Source organism: Nomascus leucogenys, chromosome X, assembly GCF_006542625.1.
Source record: "Nomascus leucogenys isolate Asia chromosome X, Asia_NLE_v1, whole genome shotgun sequence".
In the NCBI taxonomy this organism is placed as follows: Eukaryota; Metazoa; Chordata; class Mammalia; order Primates; family Hylobatidae; genus Nomascus; species Nomascus leucogenys.
Window position 1 is genome coordinate 1,536,671 of NC_044406.1, and position 27,233 is coordinate 1,563,903.

The window sequence follows — 27,233 nt, forward strand, 5'->3', positions numbered from 1 at the left end:
GGTGAAACCCCGTCTCTACTAAAAATACAAAAATTAGCCGGGCGTGGTGGTGCATGCCTGTAGTCCCCACTACTCAGGAGGCTGAGGCAGGAGAATGGCTTGAACCCGGGAGGCAGAGGTTGCAGTGAGCTGAGATTGCACCACTGCACTCCAGCCTGGGTGACAGCGAGACTCCGGCTCAAAAAAAAAAAAGGTCAAAAGAATGAACTCCTTGAAAGTTCAGGATTTGTGCAATAGTGGCCTTGGAAAATTGATTTAAAAATGTCGGAATTAGGGATATGGCTCCCAAGTCTAGTGAGAATTTCATGCTGGGAACTAATTTAATTGACACATGAATGATACTTTTTCTTTTTTTTCTTTTTTTGATCTTTTTAATCTTGTCTGTGTCTCCTGCCAAAGACAACAAGAAGGTATTCTGAGCTGCACAATGAGGCCCAGGTAGGTAAAGCCGTATACTGCATTGTGAGCACATTGAATCTAGAGTATAATTCTGTGTATTCGTGAATCCAGCCTTATAGGTAGAGGCATTTAATATCATCTGCCTTTTTTTCTTTTTTCTTTTTCTTTTCTTGTAACCTACTATGAGTCAACATGTTGTCTTTATATGGCTGGCCATAAGATGTCTAAGTTCATTCTCTCGACTTAGTAAGTGTGTAACTTTTTTAAAAAGGTAGGAGTTAGGCAATTGATAGAGATGTTAACTGTAAATTTCCAACAGATACATATGAGTTTATGTTTATTTTTATTTATTTTAGAGACAGGGTTTCACAGGGTTTTGCTCTGTCACCCAGGGTAGATGACAGTGGTGCAGTCATAGCTCACTGCAACCTCCAACTCCTGGGCTCAAGAGATCCTCCAGCCTCAGCCTCCAGAGTAGCTGGGACCTCAGGTGCTTATCACCACGCCCAGCTAATTTTTTATTTTTATTTTTTGTAGAGACAGGTTCTCCTTATGTTGCCCAGGTTGGTCTTGAACTCCTGGGCTCAAGGAATCCTCCTGCCTCAGCCTCTCAAAGTGCTGGGATTACAGGTGTGAGCCACCATTGTGCCCAGCTATATACATGATTTTAAAGTATTGTAAAAACAGGAGGTGATAAAAAAAATTCAACTCACTTTGCATAGATGAAAAGCATTTCTGTGCCTTCGGGGGTTTGGCCCACAGTCCTGAGCACGTAGCTTTTGCCTGCAAGACATTCTCAATCTTCAAGGAGATGTTTGCATAAAGCAAAAAAGTTGTAATCTTCTGTGGCTATCATTGCTTCAGAGTACTTACAAGGGACTCTGAGAGCCAATAGGGATGAACTCCTGTTTGTATTTTTCCTCTCAGAGGAGATATTTGAAGTGGGTTTTGAAACATGTATAGAGATGAGATAGGAATTGAATCAATAATCCACATGTCCAATATTCATTACCTGATAGCTGAGTAGGGATATGCTGAGAAGAGCGTCATGTGTTTCCTTAAGAAAATACGACCTCAGCCGGGACCGAGCAAAACTATGAAGTGGACTCAGGTGGTCCTCAGATTCCACGTTTCTTTCTTTTCCTCAATTCAGTTCTTTCCCCAACTTCCACTTTCCCTTTACTTGGTAATTCTTTATTTTATTTTATGTATTTAATTTTTTGCTTGTTTTTCTTTTCTCCCAAAGCTGCTATTCTCACACATTGTTCTTCTTTTGAGGGTCTCGTCCTGTAACCCAGGCTGGAGTGCAGTGGCGCAATCTCAGCTCACTGCAGCCTTGAACTCCTGAGCTCAAGCGATCCTCCCACCTCAGCCTCCAGAGTAGCTGGGACTACAGGCATGCACCACCACACCCAGCTCATTTTTATACTTTTTGTAGGGATGGGGTCTCACTATGTTGCCCAGGCTGGTGACGAACTGATTCTCCTGCCTCAGCCTCCCAAAGAGCTGGGATTACAGGTGTGAGCCATTGCAACCTGACTTTTTAAAAATTTGGAGTAATGATAAATTGCATGTATTTATTCTTTTTATATTACGAATATTTTATTTTTATCTTTTCTTTCTTTTTTAAATTCATTTTTCTTTTTAATTCTTTTCCTTTTTAAATTACTTTATCTTTTTTTATTGTCCCTTGAGTCAAAAAAACTGACATATAAATATTGCATAGATTTATGGTGTACAGCTTGATGTTTTGAAATACGCCTGCATTTTGGAATAGCTCAATTATGCTAATACATGTTACCTCATCCACTTACCTATTTGTGATGAGAACACTTTGAGTAGATTTTATCAGTAATTTTCAACTCTAAAATACCTTCTATTTTAGAAGTCACCACAAGTACAATAGATTCTTGGAACTTATTTCTCCTGTCAAATTGAAATTTTGAACTTATTTCTCCTGTCAAATTGAAATTTTGTATCCTTCGACCAACATCTCCCCGACCCCTCCACTGGCCCCCCGGCTACTAGCAGGCATCATTCTACCCTTTCCTTCTGTGAGACCAACTTTCTGAGATTTCACATAGAAGTGAGATCATGTGGCATTGGTGTTTCTGTGCCAGGCTTATTTTCCTTAACATAATGACCTCCAGGTTCATCCACGCTGTCGTAAATGACATAATTTCATTCTTTTTTAAGGCTGAATAGTATTCGACGGTGTACATGTACCATATTTTCTTTATCCATTCATCCAATGATGGACACTGAGGTTGATTTCACAGTTTGGCCATTGCGAATAGTACCGTAAGGATCACACACACCCACATGCCCTTAAATTAGAATAAAAATTCTAATTTTAGAATTAAGTTAAGGTTAAATCCCTTACCCTTAGAGACTCATTTAAGTCCCTGGAAGAGGGACTTAACCTCAGGAGTCTTATGGTCTCCATCCTCTGCAATGATTTGCCTCTGAGTATATGTTTTCAGACTTCCCTCCTGGAAGGGCATCTACTTTAGCCTTTTAAAAAAATTTCAATACTTTTTGGGGAGCAGGTGATGTTTGATTACATGGATAAGTTCTTTAGTGGTGATTTGTGAGATTTTGATGCACCCATCCCCTGAGCAGTGTACACTGCCCCCAATGTGTGGTCTTTGATCCCTCACTTCCCTCCCACCCTTTCCCTGAGTCCCCAAAGTCCATTGCGTCATTCTTATGCCTTTGCATCCTCATAGCTTAGCTCCCACTTATGAGTGAGAACATACAATGTTTGGTTTTCCATTCCTGAGTTACTTCACTTAGAATAATGGTCTCCAACTCCATCCAGGTTGCTGCAAATGACATTATTTTGTTCCTTTTTATGGCTGAGTAGTATTCCATGGTGTGCGTGTGTGTATGAATATGAAAATGTGATATGGATAGATACCTACAGATCTATACAGATAAAGAAAGTGTGCTATACATAGATATCTAGAGATCTATAGATATCAAGAGTGTCTCGCTCCAAGCACCAAGCACTGCTGCTGAATGGCAGCAGAAGTGCCCAAAGAAATGCTCTCTTGGCTTCTCACTTTGCATACAATCTATAGATATCTATCTCTATATATCAGATTTTCTTTATCCACTCATTGATTGATGGGTATTTGGGCTGGTTCCACATTTTTGCAACTGCGAATTGTGCTGCTATAAACATGCATGTTTTTGTTTTTGTTGTTGTTGTTGTTGTTTTTGATGGAGTCTCGGTCTGTCACCCAGGCTGGAGTGCAGTGGCACAATCTTGGCTCACTGCAACCTCCACCCCCCGGGTTCAAGTGATTCTCCTGCCTCAGCCTCCCTAGTAGCTGGGATTACAGGAGTGTGCCACTACACTCAGCTAATTTTTGTGCTTTTAGTAGACACAGAGTTTCACCATGTTGGCCAGGCTGGTCTCGAACTCCTGACCTCAGGTGATCCACCCACCTCGGCCTCCCAAAGTGCTGAGATTACAGGTGTGAGCCACCACACCTGGCCGCAAGTGTCTTTTATATATAATGCCTTCTTTTCCTCTGGGTAGATACCCAGGAGTGGGATTGCTGGATCAAACGGTAGATCTACGTTTAGTTCTTTAAGGAATCTCCATACTGTTTTCCACAGCGCTTGTACATTCCCACTAACGGTATAAAAGGATTCCCTTTTCACTGCATCCATGTTAACATCTGTTGTTTTAGCCTTTATTTTCCGCAAAGTGAGAAGCCAAGAGCGCATTACGTTGGGCACTTCTGCTACCATTCAGCAGCAGTGCTCGGTGCTTGGAGAGAGACACTCTTGAGCTTGGGTAGACATCTTGGAGATCCACGTGATCTCCAAAGACCCTGTTGTGTTGTGTTGGGAGGTGGATCCTGAATCCACCCGGAGAAGCCTGATACCAATAAAATCCCCGCTTGCTTTCCAGGAGACCCTTGATCTTCATGTCTTTGGTGTGTGCACTCTCGAACACGTGCCAGGCACACAGGGTGCATGACGACAAGCCTAATATTGTCCTGATCATGGTTGATGACCTGGGTATTGGAGACCTGGGCTGCTACGGCAATGACACCATCAGGTAAGGCGGTTTCATGGCCACTCATATGCTCATCAGTCATTCAGGTTCGGCAGGCTGATTGTACAACTGCCTCTATATGCAAAACCAAATGTATTTGTTGGGATTTTTTTTTAATTACTTTAAACTTTTTGATAGTTTTAAATTACTTAGATTATTTAATAGTTTTACAATTACATTTTTAATAATTTTAATTTGAATCTCTTTCAGTTTTTAAACTTAAGAAATAATAATTGTCCATCTTCATGGGGTACACAGTGAGGTTTGGATACATACAATGTATAGTGATCAGATCAGGGTAATCAGCACATCCAGTGCCTCTAGCATTAACCAGGATGATCATAGTAAAAGCACGGCTATCCGGACCTGAGTCCTGGCTCTGCATTGACTAACTCTGAAGTCTTGGAGAAGTCGCTGAACCTCTCTGTGCCTTAGTTTTCTTATTTGTCGAATGCAGAGAAGGCTTTATATCCCTGAGTTTATGTGTATAAAGAGCTTAGAATAGTACCTAACACACAACTACCCTCTATCATACAGCCTATTATGAAGCATGATGATTGTATACACATGTACATATACCTATATAAACATATAAATATCATTATATAAATATATGTGATATATTTCATATATGAATATAGTCTATAATATATAAAATATATATCATACATTTATTATATTACATATCCATATATTATGAATATATGAACATATATTCAATATATAAACATATATGAATATATTTATAATATATGAATATATAATACTACAAATATATATGAATATGTTATTCATATATGCATGAACATATACATATTTATATGTCTATGAATATGTATATTCACTTTTATATAAATGTATTTTAAAAATTAAATATAAATATATTTAAATAAATATATAAACATATATTCATATCTTTTATAAAAGTATGTTTAAATAACTATATGTAAGTATATATATTTATTTTATATAAATAAATATTTATATAAAATGAATATATATTCATATATATTCATAATATATAAAAGTATATATTATAAATATATAATATATATAAATATATAAAGTATATATATAATATATAAATTATATATTATAAATATATATTTATAACATATTTATATATTTTATATATAATATATAATATATAATATATAAATATATATTCTAAATATGTATGAATTTATGAATATATATTTATATATTCAATTATATATATTCATAAATACATAAATGTGAATATGTATTTTCAGCAGCATTCATTCCGTTTCTTAATTTGGTGAGCCAATACATTCTGTAAGGTGATGAGCTTGTATTTTTAACAATGGGCATTCTGAAAGAAGAAAAACAGACATGAAACAAACTCAGAGCTTTGTGGTGGATAATAGAAGCTATCTGTATTATCCGTTCTTATACTGAGCTTAGGAGTACGTCGTTATAAGACATACGTCATACACTTTTAAGATCATTGCATTGTGTGACTAATAGATGCTGAAGGTAGTCATCACAGTTTTCCACAACAGAGCTAGGAGTCATGAAAAAGTGGTCGCGAAAAATTAACCATTGCTAATGAGAAAAGAAGGGAGGACTCACCGAAAAGCACAGAAACACGGTGTCCATAAATAGCAGATATTTACAGAGAGTATGTTAGCGTGGGGCACCGGTGTTTTGCTGAAAATACTAGCAATTTGAGAAGTGAGATTATAATGTGAAATCTAAAACCAGGTACATGTGCCCCAGGAATGCAGTTTACAATTTTTTTTCTTTGCAAAACAAATAATGTTTTAAAAGTTGGTAGGTGACTTCCATATCTGAAAAAAAAATCAGATACACACCTTGGTAAAGCTGGAAATTCTTCTTGCACCAGTTACCTGTCATAATTTCTCTCATGAATAAATGCAGAACTCATTAAATATTTTATTTTCATCCAAGAGGAGACTGATTCTTTTTCCAGAAGTCTCTCCAGCCTCCAGAAATCTTTTGTTAAATTATTTTTTAATTGACGAATTATAGTTTTGTGTATTTCTGGTATACATCATGATGTTTTGATTCATGGATCCATTGTGGAATAGCTAAATCAAGCTAATTAACATGCACAACCACACATACTTATTATTTATATGTGGTGAAAATGGTTAAAATTATAGCAATTTCAAGAATAGAATATATTGTTATTAACTATAGTCACCACAATCTGCAACAGATCTCTTAAATTTATTCCTCTATGTGAGGAATAAATCAAATAGAGGATTTATTCACGTTTGGCTCTGTGAAATGTTGTATCCTTTAACCTACCCGTTCTCGACCCTCACCCCTGCCCCTGATACCCACCATTCTACTGTCTACTTCTGAGTTTGCTATTTTAGATTCCACACATAAGTGAGATCATGCGGTATTTGTCTCTCTGAGCTTGGCTTATTTCATTTAATCTAACACCCTTCCAGTTCATCTGTGTTGTTGCAAATGATGGGATTTCCTTCTTTTGAATATTTAATCATATGACAGTTTTGCAACCTATGTAGACTGCAGGGAAATGTATCTATCAAACCAGTGAGTGGGTGGTCTGTGAGTAGTTAGGCATAAGTAAGGTCTGTAAGCAATTAGCCTCGATGAATCACACCCCAATCCCTTAAGCATTTTATTTTGTAAGGCTGTAGTACAGTGAATGGACACCATATAGCAGCACCCATGTATACGAACCCCGCAGAACAACAGCTGCCTGGAATCTCAGTCATACTTCACCTTGACATGGGCAAAAAAGAAAAATGAATTCCGTGTGCAGTTACCTGCTGTGGGCACCTGGAAATCATAATAAACAGAGATGTTGTTTATCTTCAGATCTCTCTCTCTGTCTCTCTCTCTCCTCTTTCTGTCTCTACATCTCTTTCTCTGCCTGTGCCTGTCTCTGTCACTCCTCTCTGTCTGCTTGTCTCTCTTTCTATCTCTCTGATTGTCTCTTTCTGTCTCCCTCTCTTTGTCTATCTCATTCTATCCATTTCTATCTCTTTCTGTCTCTCTCTCTCCCTCTCTCTGTCCTTCTGTTTCCATCTCTATCTCTCTGTCTCTGTCTGTCTCTGTCTCCCCCCTTTCTCTGTCTGCTTGTCTCTCTTTCTATGTCTCTCTGATTGTCTGTCTCTGTCTCCGTCTCTCTCTTTGTCTATCTCACTCTATCCATTTCTTTCTATCTCTTTCTGTCTTTCCTTCTCTCTCCCTCTGTCTGTCTCTTTCCATCTCTCTCTTCCTCTCTCTCTCCATCTCTCTTTCTGTATCTCTGTGTCTGTTTCTCTCTTTTCATCTCTCTCTTTATGTTTGTCTCTCTCTGTTTTTCTTTCTGTCTCCCTCCGTCTGCCTCTCTTTTTCCACCTCTCTTTCTGTTTCTCTCTGTCTCCCTCCCTCTGTTTATCTCTTTCCATTTCTTTCTGTCTCTCTCTTAATCTCTGCATGTCTCTTTCCATCTCTCTCTTTCTGTTTCTCTCTCTGTGTCTTTCTCTCTCTCTTGTCTTCTCTCTATGTTTGTCCCTCTCTGTCTTTCTCTGTCTCCCTCTTTCTGTCTTTCTCTCTCTTTCTCTCTCCTTTTTTCTGTTTGTCTCTCTCTTTCCATCTCTCTGTTTCTCTCTGTGTGTCTTACCCTTTGTCTCTTTCTCTCTCTCTTTTCATTTCTCTCTTTCTGTTTGTCTCTTTCTGTCCTTTTCTGTTGCTCTCTTTCTCGTCTGTCTCTCTCTCTTTCATCCTTTCTTTCTGTCTGTCTCTCTCTCTGCCTCGCTTTCTCGGTTTCTCCCTCTCTCCCTGTCTGTCTCTCCTCTCTCTTTCCACCTGTGCCTTTCTGTTTGTCCTTCTCTGTCTTTCTCTTGCTCTTCCTCTCTGCTTCCCCCGCCCCCCACCTTTTCCTTCTCTCCAATACATCTTCCCTCTCCCCCTTCAGGACGCCTCACATCGACCGCCTTGCCAGGGAAGGCGTACGACTGACTCAGCACGTCTCTGCCGCCTCCCTCTGCAGCCCAAGCCGGTCCGCGTTCTTGACGGGAAGATACCCCATCCGATCAGGTGCGCAAACTGGCGGGCTCTGCTGGACTCTGCCCTCGTGTTAGGATATGAGGAAATAAAAATGTGGCTTGACTACGTTAACAAGGAAAAAAGGGCTGGGCACGATGGCTCATGCCTGTAATCCCAGAACTTCGAGAGGCCAAGGTGGGAGGATTGCTTGAGCCCAGGAGTTTCAAACCAGCCTGGGCAACAGAGCAAGACCCCATCTCCACAAAATTTTTTAAAATAAGTTGAGCATGGTGGCATGTGTCTGTGGTCCCAGCTACTTGGGAGGCTGAAGTGGGAGGGTCGCTTGAGCCCGGGAATTTGAGGCTGCAGTGAGCGTGATGACAGCATTGCACTCTAGCCTCGTTGATAGAGCATGTCTTAGAAAGAAAAAAAAGATACAAAGGAAAGGAAAGAAAAAGCACACATGTGCATAGACGCACTGGCATACACAGCTACTACTGGCCACATCAAAATCGCTGCGCTTCTAAGAGATGCAAGATCACCCTGTGTGGTTCAGTTGTCTTTTGATGCAATGACAGCTTTTTATCTGAATTCCAAGTCACAAGGTGTACATTTGAGTTTCCCAGGTCAACAAAGATAAGCTCTCTTGGAATGAAGTAATTAATACAACATATGTTTACACATTCAGTCTGTCACCAAAAAATATCTTTTTTTTTTTCTTTCAAACCACAAAGTCATGGCCGGGCGCAGTGGCTCATGCCTGTAATCCCAGCACTTTGGGAGGCCAAGGCAGGTGGATCACTTGAGGTCAGGAGTTCGAGCCCAGCCTGGCCAACATGGTGAAAGCTCGTCTCTACTAAAAATACAAAAATTAGCCGGACATGGTGGCATGCGCCTGTAGTCCCAGCTACTCAGGAGGCTGAGGCGGGAGAATCGCTTGAACCCAGGAGGCAGAGGTTGCAGTGAGCCAAGATTGTGCCACTGCATTCCAGCCTGGGTAACAGAGCGAGACTCTGTCTCAAAACAAACAAACAACAACAACAACCAAAAACCCAAAAAGTCATAAACCAAGAAATAGCCATCAGATTTTTAGACAACTTTCATCACAGCATTTTACCCATGGAGAGAGTAGTATTATCCCCTTGCTCAATCTATATCAACTTTATTTTATTTATTATTATTATTATTATTATTTTTGAAATGGAGTCTCGCTCTGTTACCCAGGCTGGAGTGCAGTGGTGCAATCTCGGCTCACTGCAAACTCTGCTTCCTGGGTTCAAGTGATTCTCCTGCCTCAGCCTCCTGGGTAACTGGGATTACAGGCACATGCCACCAGGCCTGTCTAATTTTTGTATTTTTAGTAGAGACGGAGTTTCACCATGTTGGCCAGGCTGGTCTCGAACTCCTGACCTTAGGTGATCCACCCACCTCGGCCTCCCAGAGTGCTGGGATTACAGGTGTGAGTCACCGCACCCGGCCATATATTAATTTTAGATAAAACAAAAATGAAATGAGAAGAAGGAAATTATCCTAAGCTCTAGTTGTCATGTTCTCATTACTTTTCAATTTATTACTATTATTTTGAGACAAGGTCTTGCTCTGTTACCCAGGATGGAGTGCAGTGGTGTGATCACAGCTCACTGCAACCTCAACCTTCCAGGCTCAGGTGATCCTCCCACCTCAGCTTCCTAAGTAACTGGAACCACAAGTGTGCACCACTATGCCTGGCTAATTTTTTAATTACTTAGGGTCTTGCTGTGTTCCCCAGGCTGGTCTCGAACTCCTGAACTCAAGCCATCCTCCCTCTTTGGCCTCCAAAAGTGCTGGGATTATAGGCATGAGCAACTGCACCCAACGTGGTGACTTTTTGTTTGTTTGGTTTTTTGCTTTTGAGATAGGGTCTCCCTTTGTTGCCCAGGCTGAAGCGCAGTGTCACAATCTCAGCTCATCGCAGCCTCAAACTCCAGGGCTCAAGCGATTCTCCCTCCTCAGCCTCCTGAGTAGCTGAGATTACAGGCACCTGCCACCATGCCCAGCTAATTTTTGTATTTTTGGTAGAGATGGGGTCTCACCATGTTAACCAGACTGGTCTCGAATTCCTGAGCTCAAGTCATCGGCCCACCTCGGCCTCCCAAAGTGCTGGGATTTTAGGCATGAGCCACTGTGCCTGGCCAAAATTAGCTATTTTTAAATGTGCAATTCAGTAGCATGTAGCTCTTTCCCAATATTGTACAACCGTCACCTCTATCGAATTCCAGGACATTTCCATCACCCACAAAGGAGATCTTGTCCCCATGAAGCAATGATTCCCCATTCCCCCTTCTCCCAGCTCCTGGTCACCAAGAATCCACTTTCTGTCTCTACGAACATGTCTGTCCTGGACATTTCACATAAAAGGAATCATACAGTATGTGACAGTCTGTGACTGGCTTCTGTCACCAAGCAAAATGGTTTATGGTAGCCTGGGTCAGAGCTTCATTTATTTTTATGTTGAATACTATTCCCTCGCATGGATTCACTACAGTTTCTCCATCCATTCATCAATTGATGGACAGTCAAGATGTTTCTACTGTTTAGTGATTGTGAGGAATACAACTATGAACATACATGTACAAGTTTTTCTTTGAATACCATTTTTTAATCCTTTTGGGTTCCTCAGGAACCTCAATTCTTTTGACATTCCCCAGGAGTGAAATTGTTGAGTTGCATGGTTCTATTTTTTTTTTTTTTTTTTTGAGGTGGAGTTTCACTTTTGTTGCCCAGGCTGGAGTGCAATGGCACAATCTCGGCTCACTGCAACCTCTGTCCCTGGGTTCAAGTGATTCTCCTGCCTCAGCCTCCTGAGTAGCTGGGATTACAGGCATGCACCACCACGTCCAGCTAATTTTGTATTTTTAGTAGAGACAGGGTTTCCCCATATTGGTCAGGCTGGTCTCGAACTCCTGACTTCAGGTAATCCCCCTGCCTTGGCCTCCCAAAGTACTGGGATTACAGGTGTGAGTCACCACATCCAGTCATATGGTTCTATTTTTAAAGGTGAGGGAAGTGGGCTGGGGGCACAGTGGCTCACACCTGTAATCCCAGCACTTTGGGAAGCTGAGGAGGGCAGATCAGTTGAGGTCAGGAATTCAAGAACAGCCTGGCCAACATGGTGAAACCCCATCTCTACTAAAAATACAAAATTAGCTGGGCATGGTGGTACATACCTGTAATCGCAGCTACTTGGGAGGCTGAGACAGGAGAATTGCTTGAACCCAGGAGGCAGAGGTTGCAGTGAGCTGAGATCATGCCACTGTACTCTAGCCTGGGCAGCAGAGTGAGACTTCATGTCAACAACAGCAATAAAAAAAAAAAAAAGAGAGAGAGAAAAAGAAAAAAAATAGCTGAGGGAAGTGGTCTTCGCTTGTGGGTACAGATGCCGCACTTTAATGCCAAATTATGTGGATTCCAGATAGTGGTTCTTGGAGGCAGAATAAAATCGCACTTATCAACCCTACTGCCAGTCCGCTGACGCTGATTTTGGACGAGAAGAAAGAAAAGGTCTTTTATGGCTGAGTGCAGTGGCTCATGCCTGTAATCCCAGCACTTTGGGAGGCCAAGGCGGGCAGATCATGAGGTCCAGAGATGCAGACCATCCTGGCCAACATGATGGAACTCCGTCTGTACTAAAAATACAAAAATTAGCTGGGTGTGGTGGCACGCACCCGTAGTCCCAGCTACTTCGGAGGCTGAGGCAGGAGAATCACTTGAACCTGGGAGGCGGAGGTTGCAGTGAGCTGAGATGGCACCACTGCACTCCAGCCTGGTGACAAAGTGAGACTTCATCTGAAAAAAAAAAAATGATCTTTTCTTAGTCTGTTTGGGCTGCTATAACAAAAATACTACAGACTGGGAGGCTTATCAACAGCAGACATTTATTGCTCACAGTTCTGGAGGCTGGAAGTCCAAGATCAAGGCATGGTAGATTCAGTGTCTGCTGGGGACCTGCTTCCTGGTTCATAGACGGCACCCTCTTGCTGTGTCCTCACATAGTGGAAGGGGTGAGGGAGCTCTCTGGGGTCCCTTTTGTAAGGGCACTGATTCCATTCTTGAGGCTCCACCCTCCTGACCTCATCCCCTCCTAACCATTACCTTGCAGATGAGGATTTCAATGTGCAAATGTTGAAGTGACAAAAATATTCCCTCCGTAGCAACACCTACTCATTGTACTTTTTTCCACACTACTTCTAGGTATGGTTTCTAGTGGTAATGAACGTGTTATCAGAAATCTTGCAGTCCCCGCAGGCCTCCCTCTTAATGAGACAACATTTGCAGCCTTGCTAAAGAAGCAAGGATACAGCACGGGGCTTATAGGTAAGACACAAGAGTTGGTGTTAGTCATTAATCATAAGGTAATCATGTCCTTTGTTCTACCCTTAACTTATGACTTTCTTGGAAACACTGTATTTTACAATGTCTTATGTAAAGGTGCAGTGGCCCAAGCCTACAATCCCAGAACTTTGGGAGGCCAAGGTGGGAGGATCGCTGGAAGCCAGGAGTTTCAGACAAGCCTGGGCAACATAGAAAGACCCCGTCTCTAAAAATATAAAATTAGCTGGGCACTGTGGCATGTGCCTATGATCCCAGCTACTCCAGAGGCTGAGGTGGAAGGATTACTTGTGCCAGGAGTCCTTTTTTCTATTATTATTTTTAAGACAGAGTCTCACTGTGTCGCCCAGGCTGGAGCACAGTGGCACAATCTCGGCTCACTGCAACCTCCATCTCCTGGGTTCAAGGGATTCTCGTGCCTCAGCCTCCTGAGTAGCTGGGACTATAGGCGCGTGCCACCACGACCAGCTAATTTTTGTGTTTTTAGTAGAGATGGGGTTTCATCATGTTGGCCAGGCTGGTCTTGAACTCCTGGCCTCCAGTGATCTGCCTGCCTTGGCTTCCCAAAGTGCTGGGATTATGGGTGTGAGCCGCCACACCCCGTCTGATTCTTCACACAGCTCAGTGATAGGAGATGTTTTAAAATGAATATATTACAACAACATAAATTTTTTCTGGCTCTGCCTGCCCGCATAGTCTCTCACCGTGTATCCTGTCACCTGCCTCTTTATTTCACTGAAACTGGACCACACAGATTTTCTTCTCACTGCCAAGGATGATAGAAGTCCTCAGCCACCCAGTAGTTGGAACTCCAACTACTATTCCTGTTTGGGAAGCCTGGGTTTCAGCTGGTGTGAGAATAACATGCTATTTTAAATCCCTTCAATTTTTGTAATACATCTGCTGTTGATAAGAGAAGGCAATCTCCATGGGGTTGCAGGACAGGAAGCCTAAGCCAGTAGCACTGCCTCTCCTCTACCTACCCCTGCAGGCACTCAGAGGTTGATGGAAGCACAGGCATTCTTGATGGGGCCCTCACCACATACAGGAAGCTGTTAATATTCCTAGTAGATACACATTACCGCAGCCTCTGGGGGTTTGCTGATCATCCACATGCTAGCAGGACTCACAGGCACTCTTTGGTGATCATTCAAGGTGTGGTACGTTTTACTGAATAAGTCCCTTACTTCGATCAGTTTTAATGAGAGCCCCTAGGATTTGCAGCCAGCCAGCTATTCATCCATCCACGCTGGTCCATTCTCCATGATTTATCTATAGCTATTATCGGTCATCTCTTTCTCTTTCTCCATCCATCCATCAACCCATATATCTCTATGCATCTATCTATCCATCTATCTACCTATCTATCTACCTGCTTGTCTATTGATCGATCCATCATCTATCATTTATCTATCATCTATGAATCTATCTGTCCATCATCTATTTATCATCTATAATCTATTCATCCACTCATTCATCTATCGTGTATCTATCTATCCATCTATCATCTATATCTATTTATCTAGCCATTCATTCATCTATCTATTTAGACATCATCTATTCACCCATCCACCCATATATCTCTATCCCTGTCTATTTATCTATCTATCTACTCACCCATCTATCCTTTCATTCACCTATACATAAAAATATGCTCCATCTGTCCTCCATCATTTATTTGTATGTGTCATATTTATTACATCTATGTCTCTATTGATATATACATACACATATGTATACATAGACGCATACTCCATAATTTATTTTTAGCCATATCTTATCTGTCTATTCATCCACCCACAACACAGATCTATTCATGCATCTCTCTAACTAATCACCCACTCATCCATGTATCCATCCATCCACCTACACACACATATATACATGCTCCATCTATCCTCCATCATTTATTTGAATCTGTCCTATCCTATCTTATCTATTTATCTATCCATCCATCTATCCAACTACTCACTCTATCATCTCTATCATCTATTTACCTATCTATCTATCCATTCATCTATTTATCTATCAATCCATCTATCCATCCTATCTATCTATCTATCTATCTATCTGTCTATCCACCCATATATCTCCATCCACCTATTTATCTACTCACGTACTCAGCCACCCACCTATCTATCCATGCATCCACTTACACATACATACATGCCCCATCTATCCATCCATCATTTATTTGTATCTATCATATTTATCACATCTATCTCTCTATTGATATATACATACACATATGTATACATAGATGTATGCACCATAATTTATTTTTATCCATCATATCCCATCTGTCTATTCATCCACCCACAACACAGATCTATTTGTGCATCTATCTAATTAGCCAGTCATCTATCGATCCATCCATCCACCTACACACACATCTATACATGCTCCATCTATCCTCCGTCATTTATTTGAATCTGTCCTATCCTCTCCTCTCCTCTATCCTATCTATCTATCTATCTATCTATCTATCTATCTATCTATCTATCATCTATCTATCCATCCATCCAACCACTCACTCTATATCATCTATCTGCCTATCTTTCTGTCTACATATTATCTATCATCTGTCTTTCTATCATCTCTATTTATCTAGCTAGCTATATCTACATATGCATCCATTCATCTATCTACCTATCTTTCTGTCTACATATTATCTATCTATATGTCTACCTACCTATCTATCATCTCTAGCTAGCTAGCTAGCTCTATCTATGTATACATCTATTCTTCCATCATCTGTAACCTGCCTTGCCTCTGTGATGTCTCTATCTTTGTGGCTATGACTTTGTCTTCTCAGCGAATGAGAAAATTTCTAGTTCACATCATTGACGGAAACTCACAATTCTATTTTTCTCCCTTATTGTTTATCCTATCCTGTTACTCACAACCGGATCTGAATACAAACTTCCTCTGTAAACTAAAGAAGAACAAAAAAAAATGTGGCTAAGTGGCACTTGGATTTTTTACAGGAAGGAGAATATCTCTGCTACTTTATTTTTGTGCATTAGCTGATTGTTTCACGTGAAGAACGCTCACATGGTCTCTGCGATGTGCTGGCATATGTTGACATATTGATGCGTAGATGTGTTTGTGTGTTTGGTTTTAGGCAAATGGCACCAAGGCTTGAACTGCGACTCCCGAAGTGACCACTGCCACCATCCATATAATTATGGGTTTGACTACTACTATGGCATGCCGTTCACTCTCGTTAACAGCTGCTGGCCGGACCCCTCTCGTAACACGGAGTTAGCCTTTGAGAGTCAGCTCTGGCTCTGTGTGCAGCTAGTTGCCATTGCCGTCCTCACCTTAACCTTTGGGAAGCTGAGCGGCTGGGTCTCCGTTCCCTGGCTCCTGATCTTCTCCATGATTCTGTTTATTTTCCTCTTGGGCTATGCTTGGTTCTCCAGCTACACGTCTCCTTTATACTGGGACTGCCTCCTCATGCGGGGGCACGAGATCACGGAGCAGCCCATGAAGGCTGAACGAGCTGGATCCATTATGGTGAAGGAGGCGATTTCCTTTTTAGAGAGGTAAGCGGAATAATTACAAATTCATGTAATAAATGATAATGATCTCTTTTTTAGATCTGTGGGGTGATTGTAGTTTATAATAATCTATTGTACACTTCTAAATAGCTAAAAGAGAATAAGTCAAATGGCTTTAGAATAAAGAAAAGACAAATATTTAAGGTGATGGACACCCCAATTACACTGATTTGAAAAAATAAATCATTTGTAATAATTCCCGACAAATTATATGAATGTATTAAATTGTAACGTGTACTCTTAAACTATGCACATCTATAATGCATTAATAAAAATAATAGGGGATGATGGTATTAAAAAGATTGAGTTAGGAAATGGAATATTGCTAAATGGTGTAATAGGGTTAGATAAAAATATGAAGTGTATTGAAGACCAGCTGGACTCTTCAGTTGGTACCTAAAGAGGTGGTACCTTGTTTGGGCTCCTGTTATTAAAATCATGGTCTCTCTATTGGCTGTGAAATTTATATGTGGTCAGACCATGGAGGCAGACCCTGGTAACTCAAACTCACAAATTGTTTACGTTAATTTACAATGCATCTTGTCATCATGTTAACTTACAACAGGAAATATATACATATACAACATATAGGTGTATATATATACATACAATATATATGTATATATATATACATACTATATATGTATATATACATATACATATACTATATATGCATATATACATATACTACATATGTATATATACATATAAATATACTACATATGTATATATACATATAAATATACTACATATGTATATATACATATAAATATACTACATATGTATATATACATATAAATATACTATATATGTATATATACAATGTATTTTATAATATTTTTTGTCTGGTTCCCTGATACATATAGATAAATATATATATATCAGGAAATCAGATGAAAAAAGTAAGTTTTCCATTGCATTATGCCCCTGTTGTTAAAAAACAAGAAAAAGCTACTTGGGGAAATTAAAATCGGAAGCCTTCTCTTCGAGCATGTGATATGTAAGGGCTATTTCATGAATTGGATGAGGTAAATGGTCAAAGGTGATTGTTATAAAAATTTTATGCATCCAGAACACAATGACTGGAAGTTTTCACGGGTATCTATCCTCTTGTTGTTGGACCTTCTTTCTTTAAAAAAAGTCTGTGAACACATTTTTCATTTGCTTTTTCCATATTGATTGAGGCTTAATCTTTACCAATAGCCATTCTAGGATCTGGATTTTCAGGATGTAAGGTGTCTTGTGTACTCTGGTACATAGCTTTGTCATTACTCTGTAGCCCAAGTGAAGGTGATAAATATGTAGTCTGGGGCTGGGCAAGGTGGCTCATGCCTGTAATCCCAGCACTCTGGGAGGCCGAGGTGGGTGCATCATCTGAGACCAGCCTGACCAACATGGTGAAACGCCATCTCTACTAAAAATACACATATTAGCTGGGAGGCTGAGGCAGGAGAATCGCTTGAATCCAGGAGGCGGAGGTTGCAGTGAGCTGAGATCACGCCATTGCACTCCAGCCTGAGCAATAGAGGGAGACTCTGTCTTAAAAAAAAAAAATGTTGTCTGGGAGTAATACAGCCATATTTGCTCTGTAGATGCAACTGAATGCTTGGTGTCACTTAGAGCAAATCATTCTGTTCCCTGGTACCTTTCCAAATGTGCAGAGTTCTATGAATTTTTACAGAAAGAGCATCAATATGTGCAAATTAGCACCAACCACTCTGAAAGTATATGATAAGCAATCCTATTCTCTTCTGTCTGCCAGTTCATCTTCAAACATTCCCACACAGTTCTCCTTAGGAATTTACATTAGTACTTGAAGAACAGATCCTATTGTTGAGATGTACATTGTTCACCAAAACCTCTGTCGAGTTTCAAAAGTTCCATATGATCCACAATAACACAATATTGAATGGAAAAAACGATGGTGAAGAGGAAATGTAAAGACTTGGACGTTGTGACAATAAGCTCATGGCTTAGGTTCATGAATGCTCAAAATTATTTTTATCTGGATTCTCAGTGTATGACTCTCCTACAGTTGCTATAACAAATCACTATAGGGCTGAGACCAATGGCTCATGCCTGTAATTCCAGCACTTTGGGAGGCTGAGGTAAGCGATCACTTAAGTTCTGGAGATTGAGACCAGCCAAGGCATCAGGTGGAGGCCATATTTTTACAAAAAAGTACAAAAAAATTAGCTGGATATGATGGCATGCATCTGTAGTCACAGCTACTCAAGAGGCTGAGGTGGGAGGATAGTTGAGCCTGGGAGGTTGAGGCTGCAGTGAGCCGTGATTGCACCACTGCACTCCAGTCTGGGCAACAGAGTGAGGCCCTGTCTCAAAAAATAAAAAAAATTCCCACAAATGTAGTGGCCTAATGCAACACAAAGTTATTATTCCGCTGTTCTTGAGGTCAGAAATCCAAAATTAAACTTGTGGGCTAAAATCAAGATGTTGGCGGGGTTAGTTACTTCTAGGGGTTCTAGGGGAGAAGCTGTTTTCTCTTTCTTCTAGTTTCTTGAAACTGCCTGCATTCTTTAGCTTGTAGGGTTTTGTTTTCTGACTCAGACCCTTCTGCATCTCTCTTATAAACGGACATTTCTGATTCCACTGGACCTACCCAGATAACCCAGGATAATCACTTCGTCTCACGATCCTTAATTCATTCCCATCTGCAAAAACCTTTTACCATGTAATATCACATGTTCACAGGTTTTGAGAATTAGGATGTGGATATCTTTGGAATGGGGCATTATTCAGCTGATCACTTTGAGCATGACTCTTTATTTTGGCAGCTGAGTTTGGGATGCACACTATTTAATTTTAAATATTTAATGTTCACAGCTGTGCTTCCTCTGGAGGCTCTAGGGGAGGATTCTTCCTGCCCTTCCCCACTCCTGGTGGCTTCAGGCATCCCTGGGCTTGTGGCCGCATCACTCCAGTCTCTGCTTCATCTGCATATGGCCTTCCCCTCTGTATTTGTGTCTCATCTTCTGTCTCTTATAACAACAATAGTCATTGGATTTAGTGCCCATCCTAATTCCAGGATGAGCTCATCTTCAGATCCTTAACTAATTACCTCTGCAAAGGTCTTGATATCCAAATAAGGTCTCATTCCAGGTTCTGGGCTTTAAAATGTGTGGACGTATATTTCTGGGGGCTACTCTTCAATCTACTACAATTGTATCCAGTTTCTTCCAGAGGCTCTAGGGGAGGATCCCTTCTGCCTCCTCTAGCTCCCAGTGGCTCCAGATGCCCCTTGGCTGGTGGTTGCATTACTCCATTTCCACATGGCCTCTTCTTCTGTGCTTGTGTCTCCTCTTCTCCTATAGGGACAACATTATTGGATTTGGGACTCATCCTAATCCAGAATGATCACATCTTAAGTAATTAAATCTCCAGAGGCCCCATTTCCAAATAAGGTCCCATTCTGAGGTTTCAAGTGAACATGAATTTTGAGGGGTCACTGTTCAAGACACGATGACATAAGTCTTGTTTTTAAAATTCATTTATTTTTATTTCTTTATATTTTGATATCTCATCAGAGCAGAAATTTCCCAACGAATGGCATTTGTGCTGTGTGTTTCCCTGGGTAGCTGAGGACTTATCATTCATGCAGATGGATTATCAAAATTAAAAGTGGGTCAGCCTAGTTCCCTGTATCCTCATGTGAGAATCTACAGGGTGCAAATGACTCACCAAGGCATTCCTGTTTGTACTGGCTTATGGCTCGTGAAACTCTTGATCTGGCTAAGAAATGACTTCCATACCACTGTCTCTTGATGTGTCTCAGGGTGTGACTCTAGTTTGAGGCTTCATGAGCAGTGAGAACATCCACCAAACAGAGCTCTATTTGACTTTTCACACTCGCATGATATGGGAGGTCCGTGTTGGCTTGCAGTATATTCTACAGCTGTCCTGGCATCTGAGAATCAACAGAACTGTGATGGTGTCACAGGACTACCAGGTTCATATGCCTGCTGCACAGTAACATACCAATACACTGAGGCAGCAGGGTTTATGGCAGAGAAAGGTTTAATAATTGCAGGGCAATTAGTGCGAACATGAGAGGAGACCTCAAATCCCTTTTTTTTTTTTTTTTTTTTTTTTTTGAGACTGAGTATCACTCTGTTGCCCAGGCTGGAGTGCAGTGGTGCAATCTCAGCTCACTGCAACTTCTGCCTCCTGGGTTCAGCGATTCTCCCACCTCAGCTTCCCCAGTAGCTGGGATTACAGGAGCCCATCATCACGTCTGGCTAATTTTTGTATTTTTGGTAGACAGGATTTCACCCTGTTGGCCAGGCTGGTCTCAAACTCCTAACCTCAGGTGATCCGCCATCTTCAGCCTCCCAAAGTGGTGTGATTATAGGCGTGAGCCACTGTGCCTGTCCTCAAACCCATCCTTCCAAGGAGTTCTGGGCTGGATTTTTTAGGGGAATCATGGAGGGTCTTGGGGTCATTGATGGGTTGGGGTAATAGGGAATGAAATCATCAGAATATGGAAACGGTATGCTTTGGTAAGTCAGCTTCTCATAGGGTCCTTCAGAGAAGCGGACATCAGCAGTTTCCCTGGTATGCACTACCTGAAAGATTATTGCAAATGGAAAACTTAACATTTCATGATGTTATGTTATCATCCTGTAACAGGGTCTATATGATTCTAGGACAAATAGGTACCAAACAAGTAGGAAGACATAGATTAGAGGGCAAGCTGACCTCAGGATCAAAGCTGAGTATGCTGCAAGCTTAGTTCATTTTGTTTCTCCCCCTCCCTTCCTCTCTGTTTGATTTTATGAAGTTTATAGAGATGGTTTCGGTAGCATCACCAAAGGGGTTAGGGAGCAGTTGAGGTGCTGCAGGATCATGGAGTCCATTCTATGCAGGATGGGGCCCTTGGGTGGACCCACTCTATCTTCTGCAGCTTGGAGAAGAAGGAAGCAGATCATGTCTATGAGAAGCCAAAACAATATTTTTCACATTCACAGATATTGAAAACTCACCAGTAGTTTCATTGATGTCTTCTCAGGCACCGTAAGGAACCTTTCCTTCTCTTTTTCTCCTTTCTTCACGTGCACATACCTCTCCCCACCACGGACGATTTCATTGGCACCAGCAAGCATGGCTTGTATGGGGATAATGTGGAAGAGATGGACTCCATGGTGGGTAAGTAACAGGACCTAAGTGGACAGAAACTAACGTGTTCTGATAGGACAGGACACCTGAAAACTGCTCTTGGTCAACCTGTAGAGTGAAGAGAATTATGCCTATGGGACAGAGTGGTCTGAGACATAAATGAGGTAATAGTTGCTAGCAATTGAGAAAGTCAGCAAAAAAACTATCTGCGTTTCCTCTCCTTTCTTTGCATGCTGTCCACTTATCAACTGGGGACTTTGTCTACTTGACTACATCTCCAGTGCTGGCCAGATAACAAATCAAGTCTTCTTTTCAAAAATTTCAACTCTTGTTTTAGATTCAGGGAGTACATGTGCAGGTTTGTTACCTGGGTGTATTACGTGATGCTGAGGTTTAGGATATGATCAAACCCTTCACCCAGACACTAAACATGGTACCCAATAGTTTTCAACCCCTCCCCCACTCCTTCCTTCACCCCTCTAGTAGTCCCCAGTATCTATTGTTCTCATCTGTGTGTCCACGTATACTTGATGTTATGCTCCCACTTATTTTGTTTTGTTTTTAAAAATAAATTTTATTGTGTATGTTTAAGATTCACAACGTGATGTTAAAAGATATGTATAGATAGTAAAATGATTACTATAGTGAAGCAAATAGTAATCATTAAGTAACATAATATAGTAATATTAAGTAATAGTAATATAGTAAGCAAATGTATCTATCATCTCACACTGTTACTTTTTTGTGACAAGATCAACTAAAATCTATTTAACAAAAATCCAGCTGAGCACAGTGGCTCCCATCTGTAATCCTGGCACTTTGGGAGGCTGAGGCAGGAGGATCACTTGAGCCTAGGAGTTTGAGACCAGCCTGGACAACATAGTGAGACCCTGTCTCTACAAAAATAGAAAAATTAGCTGAGTGTGGTGGCATGTGCCTGTAGTCCCAGCTACTTAGGAGACTGAAGCAGGAGGATTGCTTGAACCCATAAATTGAGGCCGTAATGAGCCATGATTACACCACTGCACTCCATGCACTCCAGTCTGGGTGACAGTAGCTCCTACTTATAAGTGAGAACATGCAGTATTTGGTTTTCTATGTCTGCATTAATTTGCATAGGATAATGTCCACCACCTGCATCTATGTTGCTGCAAAGGACATGATCTTGTTCTTTTTATGGCTGTGTAGTATTCCATGGTGTATATGCACCACATTTTCTTTATCCAAAACACCATTGATGGGTGCCTAGGTTGATTTATGTCTTTGCTTTTGTGAATAGTGCTGTGATGAACATATGAGTGCACATGTCTTTTTTTTTGAGACAAGATCTCACTCTGTCACTCAGGCTGAAGTGCAATGACATGATCTCAGCTCACTGAAATCTCTGCCTCCTGAGGTAATGCGATTCTCCTGCCTCACCCTCCTGAGTAGCTGGGGCTATAGGCACATGCTACTGCGCCTGGCTAATTTTTGTATTTTTTGTAGAGGCAAGGTTTTTCCATGTTGCCCAGGCTGCTCTTGAACTCCCAAGCTCAGGTAATATGCCTGCCTCGGCCTCTCAAAGTGCTGGGATGACAGGCGTCAGTCACTGCACCCAGCCCACATATCTTTTTGATAGAAAGAGAAATCATATTTTCAGACTCTTTAGTGACATAGCCAACCTTCATTTCAGGCCTGTTGAGCACCAAGATCTTAGTTGGGGATTGGGAATTAACTGGTAAGTCAGAATCCAGTACCCTCATGAACTCATCCTGTAGAGAGAACAATGTAAATGGGATGGATGTCCTAGGACTTACATGGTAAATATATTGATGAGCAAAATGGCTTCAATTTTCCAACATTAATGAAAGAAAACCATGAGTGAAACTCACATATGTGCAGGACACAAATTTAAAGTATAATATTTTCCAGATACAGATATTGTGAAATATATGTCACTAAATAGAAAGACACTTTGGAAAATTAAGTCTGGAAAAAGCAAAGCCAATTTGCATAGTCTTAAACACATAAAAATATAAAGTACTTAAAAATATAAATAATATTCAAGCCAAATACATACACATGAATAGTTGTTTATGTAGGTATAAGTGTGTGTGTCTGTGTCTGTAGTGTGTATGTACATATGTATAGAAACAGATGATTAACAGAGATAGACGATGGATGGATAGATGATAGGTAAATAGATGATAGATGGATAGATGATGGATTGATAGTTGATAGACAGATGATAGGTAGATAGATGATGGATGGATAGATAGATAGATGATAAATAGATGATAGATGATCGATAGAAAGATAGATGATTGAGAGATAGATACATAGATAAACAGATGATAGATGACAGAGAGACAGATGATAGATTGATAATTTATAGATGGATACATGAATAGATAGATGAATAAACAGATATATAGATGATAGATGGATAGATATATAGATAAGTACATGATACATATGACAGATGATAGATGACAGGTAAGATAGGTGATTGATAGATAAGATAGATAGATGATAGGATAGATTGACAGATACGTAGATGATAGATAGGTAGATAGATGATAGATAGATAGATAGATAGATACATAGATACATAGATAGATAGATAGCTATGCATACCCCTCTTACTTTCTGCCTCCACCAGCAGTAGTCCTTAAAGTTTACATTCTTAATATTGCACTCAATCTCAAAATCGTGGTGATCCTATTTTTGATTTGATCTTTGAAAATCAATGAAATAGGTCATTCAAACTCAGGCTGTGATAACTAAGACATTACTATTTGCTTTAAAAATTTAAATTAACAAAGCTCCCAAAGTACCTAATTTAATAAAACTGGTGATGTGTCATAGTGTTCAAACAAGGCACTTTGGGTGTGACTTTAATTTTGATGGGATTTTTCTGGTGACATTTAGATAATATTACACAAATGGATGGGCATGTTGAATCTGGGTGGACAAGCTGTGATATCTGAAAATTATATTTTGAAAAAGTGCAACTGAGATGTACATGATACTGGTGCCCAGAGTTTTTGAATGTTTTGTCCACACAGCCAGAATCAAGCCTTTAGGAAGAATAAATATTTGCTTTAATATATAATTTTAGCAATTCTCAAACAAACATATATTTACCCTGAAATTATTTATCCCAGAAGCTGTAACAATACCCCAAGTCCTAAGAATTGTTGCTTTTCTTATTAGAAAAGTTTATTTGTGGCCATTCCTGGTAGAGATATCACCTTCCTGCCTTTTATAATTATCATAGGTGGCCAGGCGCGATGGCTCACGCCTGTAATCCCAGCACTTTGGGAAGCCAAGGCAGGCGGATAACGAGTTCAGGCAATCAAAACCATCCTGGTTAACACTGTGAAACCCCGTCTCTGCTAAAAATACAAACACATCCGTGGTGGCGGGCGCCTGTAGTCCCAGCTACTCTGGGGGCTGAGGCAGGCGAATGGCGTGAACCTGGGAGGCAGAGCTTGAAGTGGCCGAGATCGCGCCACTGCACTCCAGCCTGGGCGACAGAGGGAGACTCCGTCTCAAAAAAAAAAAAAAATTATCATGGGTTTCCCACAGCAGTGCCCTGGAATAATGGAGTCTACTGATAGAATAAACACTTATTTTCATTTTTTAATAATTTCCACCTTTTATTTTAGATTCAGGGAGTACACGTGCAGGTTTGTTACCTGGGTATATTGCATAGATGCCAAGGTTTGAAGTACAATAGCTTCTGTCACCCAGGGAGTGAGCATGGCATCCAATAGATAGATTTTCAGCCCTTGTCCCCCACCTTCCTTCTCCCCTTTTGGAGTCCCCAGTGTCTATTGTTCCCATCTTTATGTCCATGAGTACCCAATGTTTAACTCCCACTTATAAGTGAGAATATGTGGTAGTTGGTTTTCTTTTTCTGTGTTAATTTGCTTAGGACAATAGCCTCCAGCTGTATCCATGTTGCTGCAAAGGATGTGATTTTGTTCTTTTTTATGGCTGCATAGTATTCCATGGTGCATCTGTACCACATTTTCTTTATCCATGTAGATTGGTTCCATGTCTTTGCTATTGTGAGTAGTGCGATAATCATGCAAGTGCCTGTGTCTATTTGGTAGAATGATTTATTTTCCTTTGGGTAGATACCCAGTAATGGGATTGCTGGGTCAGAGGGTAGTTCTGTTTTAAGTTATTTGATTAATCTCCAAACTGCTTTCCACAGTGGCCGAGCCAATTTAGATTCCCAACAATAGTATATAAGTGTTGCATCTTCTCTGCAGCCTCACCAGCATCTGTTCCTCTTTTATTTTTTTGACTTATTAGGTTCGTGCAAAAGTAACTGAGGTCTTTGTCATTGAAAGTAATGATAGATTGATAGATTGTAGATGGATACATTGAAAGTAATGACAAAGACCTCAATTACTTTTGCACCAACCTAATAGTAGCCTTTCCAGCTGGTATAATAAACACTTTTAAAAGCGATACTTCCTATGGGCCATGCACTGTTACCAGTGTATTCTGGATGAATCCCCACAACATCCCCAGAGACGAGTATCATCTTCATCATCATGTTTATCCCCACACAGAGAAGGAGGCCTTTGGAGGCCACATACTGAAGGGTCAGTGAGACAGGGTCTTACTGTGTTGACAAGGGTGGTCTCAAATACCTGAGTTCAAGGGATCCTCCTTCCTTGCCCTCCCAGATTGCTGGGATTACAGGTGTGAGCCATGATGCCCAGCCTCGAATAATTTTTTAACACGAAGATTTTCCAAGAAATAATATTGGAAAAAAAGCAAGTTGAAAACTGTGCATACAATATCAACCCAAATAGAGAGAGAGAGATGCATCTACAAGAGTATGTGATATGGTTTGGCTGTGTCCCCACCCAAATCTGATCTTGAATTGTAGCTCCCATAATTCCCACATGTTGTGGGGGGGACCTGGTGGGAGATAATTGAATCATGGGGGCAGTTTCCCCCATATTGTTCTCATGGTAGTGAATAAGTCTCATGAGATCTGATGGTTTTATAAGGGGAAACTCCTTTTGCTTGGCTCTCATTCTCTCTTGTCTGCCACCGTGTAAGATGTGCCTTTCACCTTCCATCATGACTGTGTGTCCTCCCCAGCCGTGTAGAACTGTGATTCCATTAAACGTCTTTTTCTTTATAAGTTGCCCAGTCTCAGGTATGTCTTTATTAGCATCGTGAAAACAGACTAATACAGTATGTAACAATTTTTTTTAAAATAGTCAAATGGCAATGGGGCATGAAATTGGTGATCTTTATTTTCCTCCTTATAATTTTCTTTATTTTTTTTTGTATTTCCCAAGCTATTTTGTATTTTTATAATCAGAAAAATATTAGCCTTGTTGTTTTTTCTTGCTACTTTTCACTATTTACTGAAAAGTAGCAAGAAGAGTAAAAACAACTCCCATGTCTCCTTCACCCATCTTTCCCAATTGTTAGCAATTTATCAAATATATCTTCTCTCTCCCTCTTCCTTTCTCCTGATCATCCTCTTTCTTCCTCTGTCTCTCTTTCTCTCTTCCACCTCCACATGTTTCTTATGCTTCTGAATATTTGGGAATAAGATGCAGATATGATGTTCATTAAATTTAGAAACTTTAGTGTGTATTTTCTAAACAAAGACATTCTCTTACATCATCACTGCGAATCATCAAAATCAGGAAATTAACATGGGTGGATTCTTAGGATTTAATTCA

At 40.5% G+C, this 27,233-nt stretch overlaps 1 protein-coding gene across 1 annotated transcript in view; it reads left to right on the top strand.

Annotated features, from left to right (window-relative positions):
• Window positions 1-409: 409 nt before the first annotated feature.
• Window positions 410-27,233, top strand: part of ARSF (arylsulfatase F) — a 40,211-nt gene continuing 13,387 nt past the window's right edge. Inside the window, exons 1-6 of the mRNA XM_030806487.1 lie at window positions 410-438; window positions 4,325-4,474; window positions 8,394-8,515; window positions 12,695-12,817; window positions 15,957-16,380; window positions 21,422-21,558. Of these exons, the coding sequence (XP_030662347.1) occupies window positions 428-438; window positions 4,325-4,474; window positions 8,394-8,515; window positions 12,695-12,817; window positions 15,957-16,380; window positions 21,422-21,558 (967 nt within the window). The 5' untranslated portion in view covers window positions 410-427. The remainder of the gene's footprint in view (window positions 439-4,324; window positions 4,475-8,393; window positions 8,516-12,694; window positions 12,818-15,956; window positions 16,381-21,421; window positions 21,559-27,233) is intronic.